General features: G+C 44.2%; 1 protein-coding gene across 1 annotated transcript in view; it reads right to left on the bottom strand.

Annotated features, from left to right (window-relative positions):
- Positions 1–18,649, bottom strand: part of adamts10 (ADAM metallopeptidase with thrombospondin type 1 motif, 10) — a gene marked incomplete at its 3' end in the record, with an annotated part of 42,464 nt that overhangs the window by 1,509 nt on the left and 22,306 nt on the right. Inside the window, exons 12-19 of the mRNA XM_080736285.1 lie at positions 16,666–16,799; positions 11,068–11,191; positions 7,115–7,195; positions 6,644–6,807; positions 4,805–4,931; positions 3,814–3,943; positions 3,159–3,363; positions 263–439 (exon numbers count right to left, since the gene is read on the bottom strand). Of these exons, the coding sequence (XP_080592411.1) occupies positions 263–439; positions 3,159–3,363; positions 3,814–3,943; positions 4,805–4,931; positions 6,644–6,807; positions 7,115–7,195; positions 11,068–11,191; positions 16,666–16,799 (1,142 nt within the window). The remainder of the gene's footprint in view (positions 1–262; positions 440–3,158; positions 3,364–3,813; positions 3,944–4,804; positions 4,932–6,643; positions 6,808–7,114; positions 7,196–11,067; positions 11,192–16,665; positions 16,800–18,649) is intronic.

The following is an 18,649-nucleotide window of genomic DNA, read 5'->3' as shown; positions in this document are numbered from 1 at the left end:
ATAAGCAAACTGAGCAACTAGGCTCAGTTTTACTACTTTACATTTACATTTACATTTGAAAATAGCAGATCAGCAAGCTAATTCCGTCCTGCCGCAGAGGGCGAGGATGCGCGGTCGCACAGTAGTTGCCTCTGCGCGAGGTCGCTTTTCACCCTTAGGCGTCTTATTGGTAGTATTATAATTGCTAAAGGGAGATAAATAGGATTTATACTGGACATAAGTCAGGCTTTACTCAGCTAGCATTCAGTCTGTGTAGCCTTACCTCTCCCCAGGGTCCTGTTATCCAGTGAGGCGGGGGACAGCGCTGCAGGTTACAGCGCACCCTGTTGGTAGGGCGGGTTTGCTTAGAGCACTCGACCTCTGGCAGAGTGTCCCCACTGTCCCCACCCTTACACAGGATCACACGATGCCTGTAGCCAGGACCACAGCTAGGGGTGCACTAGAGAAACACAATGGAGGGGACAGGGAGAGAAAACATTAGGCCTGCCACACCTGTCGCAGTGATCGTTCAATTGATTACTTTTCTGATTACCTAATCGAATAATCGAGAGCCTCCTTTTTTGTTTAAAATGTTTAACAAATCAGGTCATTTATTTTATACTTCGTTAAAGTGTTTTGCAAAAGTAGTGAGCAATAGCAATAGTTCAATTGTTTTATTAAATAATATTTTTTTTTGTAATAATCGTTTAAAGTGATTAGTTGGATTAACTGTTGCACCACTAGAAAACATGTACCGTAGTAAGGGAGAGGGTCAGGAGGGGACAGAGAGGGATAACATGGAGGGTGTGTGAGGTGAGGAATGGATGGGCTGGCTCACTGCAGATACAGGCAAAAATTCATAATCCTTCCAGTAGGTGGCAGCAGTTTTATTTATGTGGAAAGCAGACAGACTGCTTAGTTCCAGTAAATCAGCTGGACATGATTCTTATCCTGCTCTTGCCAAGTAAGCAGAATTTCATTTAAAAAGCGTGCTTTCCCTTTCGAAGATGCAATTCATTACGGTCTCATTCTTTCAATTAAGTGAACAAAGTTTAGCCCCGGGTTTAGAGTGGGGCTCATGGGAGTGGAGGATAAAGACCTGCCAGCTTCCTGTTCTAAAGAGGAACAAATGCATTGGTGAGCATTTGTGAACTAGACATCCTACAAAATGCACCAAACTCTACAAATGCACAGCTACACTTGAGGCAAAAATATGTGGAGAAAAGAATCTGATGACCTTGAAGCTCCCATGGACCTCTTCAACTATGGGTCAGGATTAAAATAGATCATGGGCCAGTTTCTGGTGGAAGTTCCCATGTGACAAGAGTTATAAAATGCTTTCATGCACTGGTATACCAGTGCCAAGACCTTTTTTTATCCCCATCTCTTGGCCTTGAAAAGTTCTATATGATGTATAGGTCTGCTTCGTGCTCCTACTGTGCATTCCATCGGTAAGGTGTTCTTTATGTCAGGCAGCAGATGTCTGTATTAGCAATGTTCAAATGCAGGGGTCTTCAACGTTATCAGGCCAAGGACCCCTTAGTTGAGTGAGGGACCCCCACAACCTTTTCATAGATTCCATATAGTTTCATCGTTTAACAGCACAATCATCAGTGTATTTTGGATTCATGTCAATTTGTGTTTCCAGATATTTAACAACTTGAGCCGTCATTACCTAATAAACTTGACCTTTTATTCTGTACTTAGTCTGCTTTTTTTCCCTCTTCACCAAACCTCTTTGCCGAAAATAGCCAATCTACAAGCTCACAACGCCTCACAGCGTGAGGCGTTGTCAGCTTGTAGATCTGCTATTTTTAGCTACAGTTCTAGGGTTCAAGTTGTTAATATAAAAAGGATTGGAAGATTTGGAGGACCCCTTGTAGTAACTCTGAGGACCCCGACCCCCTGTTGAAGACCACTGTTCAAATGGAAAAGAAGAACATGGTGGTGCCAAGTTAGAGGAGGGGGAGGGGGCGGGGTGGGTCGTACTTTCAGGCACCAGTTATAAAAATGGATTGTTACTAGTAGTACATACTCCTTCTGAAGTCCAAACTTGTTTTTATTTTTTATTTTTGGAAAGTGTGGTGATAACTACATTGTGACATCATTCAGAACTTGAACTTATGGGATTATTTTGTTCCCAGACGCTTCGCACCCGCCAGATCTCCTGACTGTCGAAACTACTTCAGACAGCCCGAAACTATCTTTTTTTCAGACGTTGGAACCTTGACCTTTAGATGTCTGCTCAATTTCTCTTTTTCAACATTGCAACACCCCGATAGTATTCCCTGCAGTGAAAATGAGGAACAATGCAGGGGAAAAGGATGATGAGCAACATGAGGAAGAAGCTGCTGTGGAAATGAGGAACGATACAGAGCAGATGCATGGTGAGCAACTTGAGCAACACCACTCTGTGGTTGCACAGTAATTAAGAAGGAATAAAACAAATGCAACACAGATACATGGGGACAGACTTCTGTATTAACTACTTACACCAGCGATTCCCAACCTGTAGGCCAGGGATCACTGGTGGCAAAACACTAACATTTTATTAGTGTGGTTGCAACCACACTATAGTACTTGACCGACTTTATTCTATCCTCCTCCTTTTTTTTGCCGCGCTACTCCTCTCACAGTTTTGATGGCAGTGGCACGCACATGGGCCATATGTCAAATCGACCGGCTTCATCGGGACACGCATACGTGCTATTTTGCTAAGAGATACATTATATATAGTTTTATATATAGTATATCATTTATATACATTTATTCATTAATTAATTTTCTCTAAAGACTTAAAAATGTACTTTTCCCAAATATGGAGATGGCTGACATCATAGACCACATGAGACTACATTTATTAGCGAATACATTTTTCCCCCATCTAACTATTAATTTCATCTCCAAATTTGGAGATGAGCATGGTGAGATCCACAAAGGTATCAGCTGCTTGCTGAAACGATGCCCAAATTTGTAGATTGCACAACTGGACGTCAATGGTGACTGTTCTGCCCAACGGGCCCGGGCTGGATGACTTGAATGGGGAAAATTCAAATGGTCTTTTCTTCTTGTGTTGCGATGCGGGCTGAGCTTGTAGATTTGTTTTTGCTGAATGTTCACCCCAGACTAGGGATGATAGGGTCCATATGGTTAATCACCACAGCACAGTGGTCCCTTACCTCTGACCAGTCTAGGGCCAACCACTCGGGGGGGCAGGTCTGATTGTTGCAGGGCTCAGTGAAGGAGGGCCGCGGTTCCGTGCACGTAGAGTCATCCTGGACCTTCTCCTCTGTGGCGGAGATCTTTCTTTTACACAGCACGTCACGCGTCTGCAGCCCCCCATTGCAGCTGCGGCTGCAGTCGGACCACTCCCCCGTCCACCAACTGAGAAGAAGCACACAGAGGGAAGCCAGGTGGTTATTTGTTTTGACCCCAGCTTAATTCTTCACTTAAGGAACGTGCGTGATTCCAATAGTGGTATGGAAACTCCAGTAGTAAGCTAGACCGCCGGACCCACAGGCATTCACAGGGAGGAAGCATCGAGTACAAAAGCATGTGTGTGTACATACTTGCAGAGGACAGTGGGTTACGCACACACAAAGACACACAACACACACAAAGACAGCCAAATAGCGTGCAAACATTGTACCGGTAGATGCACACAAGTGAGCAAACGTAAATACAAACATATGACGATGTGACCTCAGATCACATAAATCACTTCTACGAGAGACTTCTACCATTTAACTCTGAGAGAGTGAACCATTTGGGTCCAAATGTTTAATTAAAATTCTCAGTTAAATTAAAACTGAGGATAGTTTGAGATCTACTCACGTTGGGGAGCATGGCTCAGAGTTGCAGGCTCTTTTCTTGTCTTTGGGTTTGTTCTTCTTGTCACAGGAGTGGTTGTAGACCACAGAGTGGTCTGCCTGCTTCTTACAAACCACCTGCTGCACCTGCACACCTGGGGATGCCAGATACAAACACACAATAAAAATATACTTGAGCAATGAAAAGTTTATATATTTATTGACTTATTTTTAAAGACGGGTTTCATTGCATTACATTGTTTTTTATTAACGCAATGAAAATAACTCCCGCGGCCAGAAAAGCAAACCCCCAAGATGAGAAAAGAGCTTGCACACGCTGGTGCTGCTCGCCAACGCACACAGCAGTCAAACCAATGGTCTCTTGTAGATTACATTAGAGTTGAGCTGACTTCATCGTGCACGTTAATGTTTATGTGTGCTTAATTGCGCGTATCAATGTTTATGCACAAAGTCTTGATGGGAAATGACACGAAGGATGGCATGGAGAGTCACGCTATTTTCAGTTCGCAACTCCATCATCATACAATAAAGAATAAACCAGGCTTAAATTGCAGATGATCATTGAGAATACACACGTGTAACACTAGCTGTGCACAGGGTTTTTCTGCACATTAGTCATTAGTGAGTGAATTGGCTTTGGACGGGGGTGAGCGGGTTCTTATCGGGCACAGCAGCTTTGGATCATTAACACTAGTAGAGAGAGGGCCGTTGTCATCAAAGCAAGGCCTCATGGTCTAGCTTCTCAAATGCCTGATGGTTTCAACCACCCGCTCTAGTCTTCCAGCGTTGAACATTCCATTCCCGTGGTTATTCCCTGGGTTCATGTTACTCTACAAACCAGTACAGAGCCACGCAGGGATTTAGATTGTGTGTTTTCATGTGCCACTGTGTGTGTACAGTATGTTAGTTTACGTGTGTGTGTGTGTGTGTGTGTGTGTGTGTGTGTGTGTGTGTGTGTGTGTGTGTGTGTGTGTGTGTGTGTGCATACAGTGTACCTCCAGCGCAGAGGGCTGAGCAGCGGGACCAGGAGGTGTAGTACCATGCATAACCACTAAGAGGATCCCTGCTGACTGGAGGGTTGAAGCGGTAGTGAATTCCTGGGTTCTGCTCCCTAACCAGGACCTACGAACACACACGTGCACACACAAACACACACATACACACACACACACACACACACACACACACACACACACACACACACACACACACACACACACACACACACACACACACACACACACACACACACGTAAACGACAACTATGTTATTTATACAATACATAAAAATACAATGTTTCGTTGTCATGTGCATTACCCCTGCCCAATGTCCCTTTGGAGTAGTCATTCAAGGATTGGTCTGCGACGTCATCGTTTCATACAGCAGTGCTTTCATCGGCTATACTTACGATGGAATATGCTAGCTAGGCTACACTTTGCAATAATTCATTATATCATTATCATTACTGTACTATTCTTCGTTATCTCTTCACATCATCTCACCTGGTGCTCTATGATCATTCATCAGCTGAACTAGACCCGCTCTTCCACAGGCATGGCCCCACTCCACTCCACCCCACCCCACCCCACACACTTTTGTCAGGTTTTCCACTACAGGGAACTGGGTATAGTGGTGTGAAAGTGGTACTAAACGGGGTACTAAAAAGTATCCACTATTGAGAGAGAGGGTCCAAGCTTGGCTAAGCGGACATATCTATCGTCGCGAGTCGCAATAAACAACGGCCATCCGTTATTTTATATAGATCTTTATATGGATCTTCTCAGTGAGATGTCTCCAGTTTGTATTTGTAACTGCTTGTGTTGAATGGGGGAAATAATCTCTGCCGTGTTTGTGTTTGTTCTGGGCTGGCAGTCTAGCCGATCTACAAGCTCACAAGCGTCGCGTTGTGAGCTTGTAGATCCAAATGGACCCAGTGCTACAGAACCCATTAGATCCAGCCGTTCCTTAAACACATAACATGAATAATAATAGAGTGCTGTAGGGGGCAGGTCTTCAGCGATTATTTTTGTCTAGTTTGGGGACTCAGGTTTAGTGTCTTTATTGTGTTTTGCTCAGTAACAGGACAGCTAGAGTATACTAGCTCTGCTAACCTCCATATTCTAGCTTGCTTCTTTGTGTAGTTTGGCCAATAAAGTTATTATTTGACCATGTTCACCCCGACGTTAGTCGTCGCTATAGTTGTAAAGACTTGATGAAGACCTGTGTGAGTGTGTGGCATCTAAAACGTTGTCCACCACATCCACATCTCTAAAAATAATTAGTTAGCGTCTCCTTTGTGTTTACAGATCCATTTGTTGAAGAAAGGGCTGTTGATTTCTTTCGGGAGTGGAGGGGAGGAGGGTAGCGGGAGGGGATACTGTACTGTAGTGAAAAAACTAGATATGAAAATGTGGTGTGTTGTGTTGTGGTGCGGTGTCGTGTCGTGCCGTGTCGTGTAGAGTCGGGCTAAAAGCTGCTGTGGAAAAACGACTTAGGTGTATGCAAGTGCATGCATAGAACAACAACATACATGTTTTTTTTTGTTTGCCGCAAGGCCACACTCCACACATCATCCATGATGTCACATTCTGCCTCTTACCAGTAACTTTGGCCAAATGGAAAAGCAATATATATATAGCCGATATTATACATACTATGCAGTGCAAAAGCAACATTACACAGCCCTGGGCAGGCTATCTGGCCGGACGGAGATATGTTCTCCACAGAGCGCCCCTTTCTAGTTGATCTCTAGGAAGACTTATGACGCTTAGGATGCATTAACATGGTGGTTTGATTAGTTCATGTTTTATTTGTGCTAAACATCCATTCTTACCATGACTATGAGTGTTATGTTAGTGGGTCCCAGGGCCTCTAAGGTTTCTGGCTCGTCGGTGGGCCGTCGATAGTGGAAGGTGGTCCCTGCGATCTCAAACCTTCGGGGCGTGTCGATGGTCAGCTTCCCATTGATAAAGTACTGGTCTCCTTTACTCTTCAGCACTGGGACACGAGCAGGATGGAAAAGAGATTGAAGCAAAGCGATGGAACAAATGAACAATGAGTGATTCCACTTGTCCTAGTTTTGTGTTGCCAGTTGAAACCAGGAGCATTGACATTCAATTGTTCCTCAAGGATGACATAAACACAGACAATCCTAACCATTTCTGTGGAAATCAAAGAGGAATACACTTCAGACCTAATTAGATGTCATCGTGATATAATTATGAAGGTACCTGTGACATCTTCTGTCACTTGAAGTGTCCATATTAAAAGCTAAGGAAGACAGTGTAACTTAATGAGCTCCTACCCAGGTAGTTGAGGGACACGTTGAGCTCCTGTATGTGGATGAACACTGATCCTTTAGGAATTCTGACCACCTCCTCATAACCTGAAACGCGTGCACGCAAAAACGCACAAGCACACCCACGCACACACACACACACACACACACACACACACACACACACACACACACACACACACACACACACACACACACACACACACACACACACACACACACACACACACACACACACACTGTTCAATTTGTATACTCTTCAATGTTTAAATGGGATTTTACTGTGTATGTACACAGAAAGACAGAGAAGAAGGCAAGGTAAAGGAGGTTTACATATGGGAAAGCAGGGAGTAAATGTATATTCCAACCACATTCCTGGGCAGCAGGTCTCGGCGGCTCAGATCAGTGCTAGAGAGAGAGAGCTAAAACGTACTAGAGACCATCAGCTTTGTCTCCTCTCCCTCTCCCCTTTCCTCGGTTTTGACTCTTTCGTCCCTTCTTTTTCGAACACTCATCTCTCCCTCTAGCCTCTCCTCTCTCTCTTGTCTTCTCTGGGTCCGGCCGGGCCGTGTGGCCGGCCAGCCAGCTGGTCATCCAGCCAAGCACTGCAGCCCTGTAAATAACTTCAGCCTCGTTAGGAGGAGGAACGGTGGAGGAGGTGGGCGGGGTAGAGAGAAATACAATAATTCCTTCCAGTGCTGTGACCGCAGAGGAAAGGAGAGGCTTGGCCCCTGACCTTTCCATGGAGCTCTGGAGCGGCTGGGCTAACCCAGTTCTGGGCCGAGGTTTCTAGACACAGAGAGAGGGGGGGTTTGGAAGAACAGCAGAACTGAGTCTGAGGTTTTTGGCCACCCGGCCTGGCCTGGGAAGAGGCGCGAGAGAGAGACAGAGGCAGATAGATAAAGAGAGAGAGAGAGAGAAGAAAAGGAAGGGAGGGAGATGTTCCTCTGTTAACAATCAGGGTCTGTGTGGTAAATAGAGAGCCAGGGATCTACAAACCCCCGGCCCTTGACCCTCCAGTAACCCTCCACGCCTGCCAGAGTCACAGACTGGATGGACACGCGGTGATTGAGCAAGAGACCACTCACTTAATAATAACACCGTCCGTCACATCATGCTGTTAAAGAAACCTATACGTACAGTAAATCAATAGGTGTCCTGGAGAACAAATCTATGTCCAGAAATGACCCCTTTGTTTCTGGAATTCAAAAGCATGAGTTGATTTTCCAATGGAAAACTGTGCATTTTTGACATTTTATGGTGCATTTCTAGTGGTTTGGCCTGGTCTGATGGCCATAAAGCACTTGCTCTATGTGATAGGCTATGTGTTAGCTGAGAATTGACAGCATTGGAGATACTCTGATGATATAATATAACTCAATTAAAACCATAAACATATATTATATCATTATGGTTTTGACTTGAGTTGCTCTGAGCTATTGACAAGCCCCACCTCAGAGCTGTTGGCTTAATGCTTACATGGGAGAGCTGCTGTAGACATGACTACACTGAAGGACTCCAACCACACATCCCTGGTGCCCAGAATACCCCTCATGGCCCAGCTCTGCAGCATGGACACTGGGCTGGTGTTGGGAGATGGGGATGAAAGATCGAATGACTGAATGATTGACTGGAATGGAATGAGAGATATGGGACGGGATGGGGGGCTAATGAAATGCGGTGGTGGTGGTGGTGGGATAAAAAAAAATATCAAAATAAAATTATTGATCTTGGATAACGTGTCAAATAAACCTCAGCTTGACCTTCAGTTCAGCACTAGTAGATATTCAGCGGGGGTATTTGGGGGTACCGCTGGGCTATAGTCTGGTCACTGTGGTCCAAAGCATGGCCACCTGCCCAGCCTGCCCTAGGGCGTGTTCACTCTGAGGGTTGTTGGTGCTGACAGTGGGGCCGGAGACTCTGGAGGTGGTGTTGCGGGGGAAACGTAGCCCAGAATAGTTCCCCACAGCGGCCGAACCTCAAGCCACACGGGTTGGACCTCACCTAAATCTGTCTGCCACGTGTCTCTGGGTGGCTGGCAGATATAGGACAAACCATATGTGTATGTATGTATATATATATATATATATATATATATATATATATATATACACACACACACACACACACACACACACACACACACACACACACACACACACACACACACACACACACACAGTACATACGTGCCCTTCTTACATGTACATGTATGTGTGTGTGTGTGTGTGTGTGCTGTGTGTGTACACACAACACAAGTTATGCATATACCGGTATATGCACACTCAGCTTCTCTTTTGCTGTTGTTTGCACAGGTATCCATGCACGCAGAAACACCCCATACAAACACACACACACACACACACACACACACACACACACACACATACACACACGCACACACGCACGCACGCACGCACGCACGCACGCACGCACGCACGCACGCACTCACGCACGCACGCACGCACACTTCCTTTCCGGAAGACAGACCTCATCTACTTAATTCTGTCTGTGGTGTCTTGAGAAGCCATTTGGCTCTGAGTGGAGTTGAGTATCAGGTACCTGCATGATGTTAGCCTACAGTGCAGTGCTATAATGAGAGACTTACCGACTTCCAAGGCCCTCTGTTAGAACTCCTCGGGAGGGGACAGTAAGTCAATGACGTTCCAGAATAGAGCACTTATGACCTTGTCATCATGGCCAAAGACTGACAAGGCTAACATCCTGCACTGCTGGTTTAAATGGCATGTTTAAATCTGGACTGTTACTATGTTTAAACAATACTAATCGCTCACCATTCATCACAGAAACACTATGGCACACAAAGACAGCGCTACAACAGGCGTTAAGTGATTGTTCACCAGCTACAGTGTGTTTTACTTCATTTCAGCTTGATCAAAGTAATGCCTGCACTGCAACAGACGGCTGTGAATAGAACTCACATGTGAACAGACAACTGTGGGCCACGCTCTGCGTATCCAGGGTCTCCTAATCCAACTAAATGTCAGAATCCAAAATACACAAGATGCATGTGTGCATTGTTGGGAGAGCGGCACAATTATGTTGTGTAACATCTCAGGGTAAAAGCCTCACGTTAGCCCCTAATCTCATTCTCGGAAGCCTGGAGACTATTCCAGTTCTGAAGTCTGCCCCCCCCCCTCCTCTCGACTGAAAGGAGGCCAAATTAGAGTCTTTATCTTGTCTTCACCATCTACAGAGCATCGCCCACACTGAGGCCGTCACACATCTAATTACTGTAAACCTTTTTCTTCTGTCTGCGCTGCAGTATCAAAGCACCCTACAGTCTTTGAGCGACCATGGCTATGGGGTTGTTGTGTAATCAATAATCACCTGGCTTTAGTTTTAGTGTTGAGCAAACGTATCCCTGAAGCAACTGCTTGGCTGGAAAATGATATTTCAACTAGGGCAGTGGATCCCACACTTTTATAGATCAGGATCCAATATAAGTCGGCCTCCTGGTGGCGCTGTGAAAAATGGAGGGCAAAGGTTTTTCCTTGGCCTCTAGGGAGTGTGCATACAAAGTTCAGTTGTACCTGTTATAGCGCCACTATGAGGCGGATTTGAAAAGTGGAATTTCTTCCTCTGCCTAGTGTGCACAATTCCACCAAAATTGCACGCTGTGTGCATGATTTGAGGCATTTTGTTGACCAATCCTAGAGCCAATCTTAGACAAACAGGATGAAATATGGAACATTGGACAGATCCATGTTGATCACATGACTGTAAAAGAAATCTACCTCATGCCTCATGGTGGTGCTAGAACAGGCCCATGTGAAAAATGTGGGGCAGAGGTTCTGAATTGGGGCAAAACATAGTCTCGGCCATGCCTTTCGGCCTGGTGGAGACAAATATGCCACGATATAAATGGAATACAAAAAGACAAACAGACTGAGAGAGAGAGAGAGAGAGAGAGAGAGTCGGTATCTTTAGCATCGTACCTCCTTCAGGCAGGGAGTCGTTGAAGACGCCCTCGATGGCCTCACAGCTGCTCCCGTCGCCCCCGCAGTTCCGGCAGCGGTCCTCGCGCACGTCCGAACCCAAGATGCGGTCGCAGCCCACGTGCTGCAGGCAGGGAGGAGACAGGGCAGGGTCAGGGTCAGTTGGGGGTCAGGGGTGGGGGGTGAAAGGGCAGTTAAGAGTTAAGAAAGGTGAAAAGTATCAGAGGTCAAGTTGAAGGTTAGTCTTTTGATGTGTTCCACACGTCTCGTCCAAAACAACACAACACAACACAACAGATGACCAATCCAGATGTGTTCCCTGCTTCTCTTCAGACATATTGCTTCCATGCCAATCTGAATGCCTTTTTAACAACACCACCCACATCCATCAACTGATGATTTTTTCATGTTGAGATCAGTAGCTGGTGCTTCCAAATCTAGTTGGCTAGTTGTTACCATAATAATATCATTCTCATATACTATTTGTGTTACTTATATTTTAAGGACGTCGGTGGTTAGTTACCGTAGTTACAAGTTGTATTGAGGGGTAAAACTGCAGCTTTGGGTTTAGCTGAAAAAAATTAAAGCCAGCATTAAGAGTGAACCATTTTAAAGATTGATCAAGATACAGTAGGTCAGAGGGCCTTATTGTCGGTATCAGCTGAGAACGCAGGAGTCTATCCCCATAGACCATATTCACCTGGCGGCCATGTTTGAAATTTGTATTGAAAACTGTACCTACATAGGGTGGCAACTAGGGTGGCAATTCATTGTCTTAATGGCAAATGGCCGCTGTGTGAATATGGTCAATTGCAAAGCTCTAGACCCCTGGGAGATGGTTTGCTGAGGTGGAGTGCCACACCTACCATCAGCTCCCAGTATACCGCACAACAGTTGTGCGGTATACTGGGAGAGTATACACAAACGATTACCAGTAACCTCCTAGGCAGTGGCAACTTTGAACAGTCAAATGAAATGAGACCCAACCAGCAGCAGACCCGTCATGGTTATATTTAGAGAATTGTTAATTTTTTCTGTACAACATTTTAAAAAAAAGAGTGCATATTATCTCGTTTGCGTTGCTGAAAATTCAATTTTATGAGAAGGAGTGAAGGAGAGCTCAGTGCAGCTTTTGAAACAACATCCATGCCAAACCATTTACCTCTAAATAAAATAAAAAGAAATGGACTTTCCTTATTGGTCACTAGTTTCTGTCACACCCCTGTTCTCCACGTCAGATATTCCCACTGTGAAAGCAATTATTCCCCGTTTGGTGCAAAACTGACTGGACCAGGACACCAGGAACTCCCAAAATGCTAAAAATGCTCATTTTACACTGCTCAAGTTGAGCAATTGCAAACTTTCACACAAATTCTTTAACACGTGTACAAACACCATGTTCTGACAAGGTTCTGACAGACAAGACCTAAAAAACAATGTCGCTGTGTGTGTGTGTGTGTGTGTGTGTGTGTGTGTGTGTGTGTGTGTGTGCGTGCGTGCGTGCGTGTGTGCGTGTGTGTGTGTGTGCGTGCGTGTATAAACATTTTAAATGTCTTCCCTTAGAGACTGAGTCTGCACAAAAGATTGAGCAATGATGTGACAAAAGTTTGGACACGCAACAATGATTCTGTTCCAGGACCATGATGCACTGAGAATGGGATGCATCCTAGCAGGGGCGTCACAAGGGGGGGGGGGGAGTGGGACTGAGTTACTAGGGCCCAAGGTGGAGGGGCCGTCATTATTTAGCAATTGAAAAATTGCAGATATATAAGCTCACAGCGCTGCACCGCGCTGCGAGCTTGTAGATCTGCTATTTTTGAAAAGTCGTGAACATATGTATGCAAATCTTTGAATATATGTATTTTTTAAGCGAACATTTGTAACTAAAATTTTTCTTCTGGGGGGGGGGGGTTCCTGGAACTAAATATTTTGAGACGGGAAACATAGTTTTTTCAATTTGAAAATTTTGAAATATTCAAAGACTTTCCAGATTTTTCAAAAATAGCAGATCTACTAGCTGTGAGCTTGTATATCTGCTATTTTTCAATAGTTAAAGCACAAAATAATGCGTTCCCAGTTTAAATGGGTTAAACCCCCTCCCCCCATTCATGGGGGGCCCGCGGTGAATCCTTGTACCCAGGGCCCAGAATTTGGTGCAACGCCCCTGCATCATAGCACCCTCCCCTATCACAGTCACGGTTCCTTTTGCACACATTCATGTCTCTATTGTCTCTGTGCGCATGAAGACTTTAACCCCTGACTTCTCTCCTCATCCTCCTCCACATCTCCCCTCCTGGGACTGAACTGAACTGAGAGGTGAAGTCATTAAGGGAGCGTGGCTTTCACCTGGGTTCACCTGCTCCTATCGCTTTCGCAGATGTTTCAAATGTTTTCTGCGCTGACTTTTGACCAAGTTCTCTGGTAAGGAGTTCTCTCTGGTTTGCCTCTGCAGCACCATGTTGGTAGCATATGTTCTCCTGGCCATGTGCCACCCCCCCCCCCCACCTCTTGTTTCTCCCTCTATCCTCAAACTGCACCATGAGGCTGCAAACAAAGCTTGCGGGTTTCCTCCTCAATGTGTCTGAATTTTTATGCACACCATAAATACTATAAATAAGAAAGGGAGAGAGAGAGAAAGAGGCGCACATTAAATTACAAACAGAGAAATCGCAAAAGAAAGAGAAAAGTATGCATGGGGCAAGACAGAAAAAGAAAATAAGATGCAGAGGGGCCAGAAAAGAAGTGAGGGAGTGAGAGGGAGAGTGAATGTGTATAGCAGCCAGCGAGCAGTGTAGACAGACTAACAGCTGAGCAGGAGGGTCACTGAGTTCTTACGGAGCAGAAAAAGAGCTGGGCAGTGCAGCGAGAACAGTACGGAGCAGGGGCGTCAATTGGGTATGGCAGGTGTATGCAGCAGCCATACCCTGGGTCCAGGGGGGAAAATAAAAGTTACTTTTAAACATAAATCCATGAATGTCTCTTTGTCTATCTGTGCTGGTTATTATGTTGTTAAATTACAGTAAAATAACTACAAATGCAAAATTTAACAAAATGGTCACTTTAACACATCGAGTGCCCGGATGTATGACGTGTGTGTGTTGCTGGTGCCCATGGCAACGCGTCATTCTACCTACCGGCGAGAGTACTGGCGAGAAAAGTAATCCGAGTAAATGTAATCGGAGTATGTCCTGTTTATTTCGCGAAAATCTTTTCTTTCAGTCAGGACCGTTTTTTATCATTTCTAAGCCACATTGTTTGTGTTATGGCAGGTAGAAGAGGCTGCCGTTTTGAAATGAAAGTGATTTAAAAGCTAGATTAGGAGAAAACCACGTTTTTGTGCAGCCGTTAGACAGGAAGTCAACGAGACACACAGCGCGTCCGGGTGACGTAATTGCGCGCTGCATGTTGGGAAATGGAGTTTGTTTCATCACCGCGGCAGCCAAGTGCAGTAGCTACAGTACAGTATAGTTTACTGTACAACGCGTCAAACGCGTCGTGGGCCTCCAGCGACATCAAAGAGATTGGCTTGTAGACACCACGTGGGCACCCGATGTGTTAACAAGGAATTATAATTATATTCTCTACACTTTTATTCTCCCCACCTTGACAAAATTGTATATTCCCAGGCAGGGTTGTTAGGGTTACTTTTAAAAAGGAATCCCCTACAGTTACAAGTTACTTGCAAAAAAAATGTAGTCAGTAACGTAATCTGATTATCACAATTTAAAAAGTAACTACTAGTTACTTTCAGTTACTTTTGGATTACTTTTTAGCAAAACTCTCTTTAATTAAATAAAACAAGTTTTACCATTGATAACTAGACAATGATATTGAGCCTATGAAATTAGGAAAAGGACAACAGAATTTTACTTAAACAAAGTGGCAGTACTTTACGCTGATTCGACTTGATTATTTTATTGTTTGGCGTTATAACTTATTTGTAAAATTGATGAGGGCAAGGGGAGAATGTAATCCAGCATGTAACCCCCATCATTCAGATCCGTTACTGTAATCCAGATTACACATTTCAAAATGTAACCAGAGACTTTACAAGTTACCTGTTTTTTGTAATCTGATTACGTAATCCCGTTACATGTAATCCGTTACTTAACAACCCTGTTCCCAGGTTCCGCAGATCAGCTGCACAGGTGCAATGCATTATTGTTAATTGTGGCACGTTTACTAACATGCCAAGTTTAGTTGCACTCGAACAACCGTTCCAGGCTGCCATATCTAGCCCAAGAAACCGTAGAAACAGGGGAAAAAATTAAATGTACTTCTTAAAATAAATGTATCATGCCTGTTGCTAAGGTATGGCAACATGACTGGTGTCTTGCACGCGCGCTACCAGTCATGTTGCCATACCTTAGCTTTTTCTGAACTGACGCTACAGAGTGAGAGAGACAGAGAGAGAGACAGAGAGATGTAGGAGGAGGAGAGGAGGACAGAAAAGGGCTGTTGATAAACAGGGGGGTATTGCTTAATCATCAGAATAAGATCCCACTTTGCTCTACAGAACTTCAGGAAACCACAGAATAACAATTTGGATGTTTTGTGGTAAAGTGTTTTTTCGTCCTCCAGTCTGTTCCTCCCTGCATGTGCACCCCCCCCCCCCCCCTCCTGCCAGAGTCCAAAATCAACAGGAGGAGTAACTATCACCACTACAGTATCTAAACTATGCAATATTATCACCAGTTATGACTTAGCTACACCCGTTCTAGCACTTGAGGCTAGTTCTGCAACACATGGGTTGAACTTGGGAGCAGAATTATGTGGCAGGCTTGTTTTGTAGTGGGTCCCCACATGACAGGGTGCCAATATGTTTTAATGAGTCTGGGTCCCAGGGCCACACTCAATTTCCTGTTTAGGTCCCAGGCTGGAAATGTTTTAAGAAGCCTTGATCTACGTCAGTGGGTCTGAAAGTGGGCTAAAGGGACCCGCGGGAGTTCCAGGCAGTCCCCCCCCTCTGGCAAAATGCGGAAAAGTTTAATCTGGCTTTATCGTCAGTTAGTGGTGAGAGAATTAGAATGTCAATTGACCGGTGTCTGGAAAGAAAACTCCTGCCAATGAGGCTGCTGTTTTCACTTTGTCACCTGATCATGGTGCTCAGTTCACAGTAAAAACCACAAGTGTTCATTTAAATCGGATAGTGCACAAATGGAACTAAATGGACCCGTAAGGTCATTTGGTTCCATTTGTACACTATCTGATTTAAATGAGCAATGAGGGTGAGAGAGTACACAAATGGAACCAAACGGACAAGGTCATTTTGTTCCATTTGTCCACTATCTGATTTATTTTAATGAACAGAGATTTTTACTGTGCACACTGTAAACTACGAAAGTGAGTGAGGGGGTTCACAAATGGAACCAAATGTGTTCATTTCACATTCTGTAAACTACACAGCTTTACATTAACTACTGTAGCAGTGATATGTTTTATACATTACACTGTAAACTACATTGTGATGTCCTAGTCAATGTTTGATCTGACATTATCTCCACTAAAACATTTCAATCACACACAAACACACAAACACACACACGCACACTCGCAAATACTGTATATGCTCACACATATGAAAACTTGTCAACTCACCTTGCATTCTCCATTTACACACACATCTAACGTCTCATCCCGGCAAGGTGTGCCGTCCACCACAGCCGGAGCACGCTCAGTGTAGAAGTTGTATCCTTCCGCCAGACAGTTTAAAGAACAAGACTTCACCCCTCCTACACACACACACACACACACACACACACACACACACACACACACACACACACACACACACACACACACACACACACAAAGAGATACGGGGACATTTAGACATTTACTGTAAAACTTAAAACTTAAAACAAATTGTTAAATGTTCTGAAATAGTAACTTTAATCAAATCTGCAACAACAACAACAAAAAAAATCAAGATTAAAGACCAAATCGGAATCAGCATTTGACCCAAAGATCTGGCAGCGGTCATCTAGAAACCATTTATGTTTTACACAAGGTTCACTCTGCTGTGTTGAGTTAACAACATTACTCTGTTCATTCAAACAGAGAAAACAAACTGCTCCCACAGGATGCATTTTTGACACGCTCCAGTGACACCACGCCGTTGCAATAAGGCTTTGTACTACAAGTGAGTATGTACTGTACAACTGTACAGTATGAATGAGCAGTGGTGGAAAAAGTACTCGCATATTTTACTTAAGTAAAAGTATCAATACTGCAATATAGAAATACGCTGTTAGGGTGCCCTCACACCAAAATACCTATGAGAGTGGAATCCGCGTTCCGCCAATGCATTTCAATGATAAGAGAGCGTTTTTTGCAGAAATCCTCTGCTGGCATGAAACCGCTTCACTATCATTGAAATGCATTGGCGGAACGCGGATTCCACTCTCATAGGTATTTTGGTGTGAGGGCACCCTTACAATCAAAAGTCTGCAATTCAATATGTACTTGAGTAAAAGTACAAAAGTATTGGCATCAAAATGTACTTAAAGTACCAAAAGTAAAAGTACTAGATGTTTGAAAATAGCAGATCTACAAGCTCACAACGCGTTGTAGATTGTCTATTTTCAAATAGCCACAGTATAGAATAGGGCTAAAGTGCAATAATGTATGTTTTATAATATAATCATTTACATCAGCAAAGTAACTAGTAACTAAAGTTTTCAAATAATTGTAGTGAAGTAAAAGTACAATATTTGGATCCGAGATGTAGTGGAGTAGATTGTAGAAGTAAAAGTACTGAAACTGGAAATACTCAAGTAAAGTACAAATACCTCAAAACTGTACTTAAGTACAGTACTTAAGTAAATGTACTTAGTTACTTTACACCACTGTGAATGAGTCCTGCATACAAGAGTCTAAGCAGCAGATCATCTTATTACTACAGAAAGCTGTTTGTTTCTAGCTTGCCCATAGTCCTGGATTACCAGCATGTCAGTGGCAGGTTACTGTCCTACAGGTTGTGACAGGGGTCATCATGGCAGTTTTTTGGGGCTATACAAGGGAGAATCACCAGTACCAGGGACCATTGATGTACTGTAACTGTTGGATGAACAAATGTAACCCCCTCTCAAGCAGACAAACACACGCAGCACGCACGCACGCACGCACGCACACACCACTGATAATTTATTTCAAAGCATTATTTTCCCTGTGTGGCCGAGCAATCTAAAACAGGGTTTGTCTTTGTGTCCCCCAAAAGTAGACCAATCACAGCTCACGTCGATTTACAATTTGGGCATTTAGCACAGATGCTCTTAACCAGAACAACTTACAAAAAGCGAGGTAAAGACCTTGCTTAACATATTGTAAATGCAGAGAGACAGTTTAGTGCCTCTGTAAACTAGGATCACGAGGAAAGCAAGAACCTGCCATCAGTCTACACTACAGTATATACTATCAAAATAATAAGCAGTGCATTGAAACCACTGCGGGGGACGGCAAAGACTTCAAATATCTCTTCAACGGAACAAGACCTGAAGGTCCGGACGTCTCTTGCCTGGGATGCCTTGATGAGGAGAGGGTGGAAATCAGACATGGGAGAAGACCTGTTCGTAGCTACAGT

The sequence above is a fragment of the Nannobrachium achirus genome, assembly GCF_963921795.1.
Source record: "Nannobrachium achirus genome assembly, chromosome: 1".
NCBI classification, from domain to species: domain Eukaryota; kingdom Metazoa; phylum Chordata; class Actinopteri; order Myctophiformes; family Myctophidae; genus Nannobrachium; species Nannobrachium achirus.
This window is presented reverse-complemented; position numbering and strand designations above follow the sequence as displayed.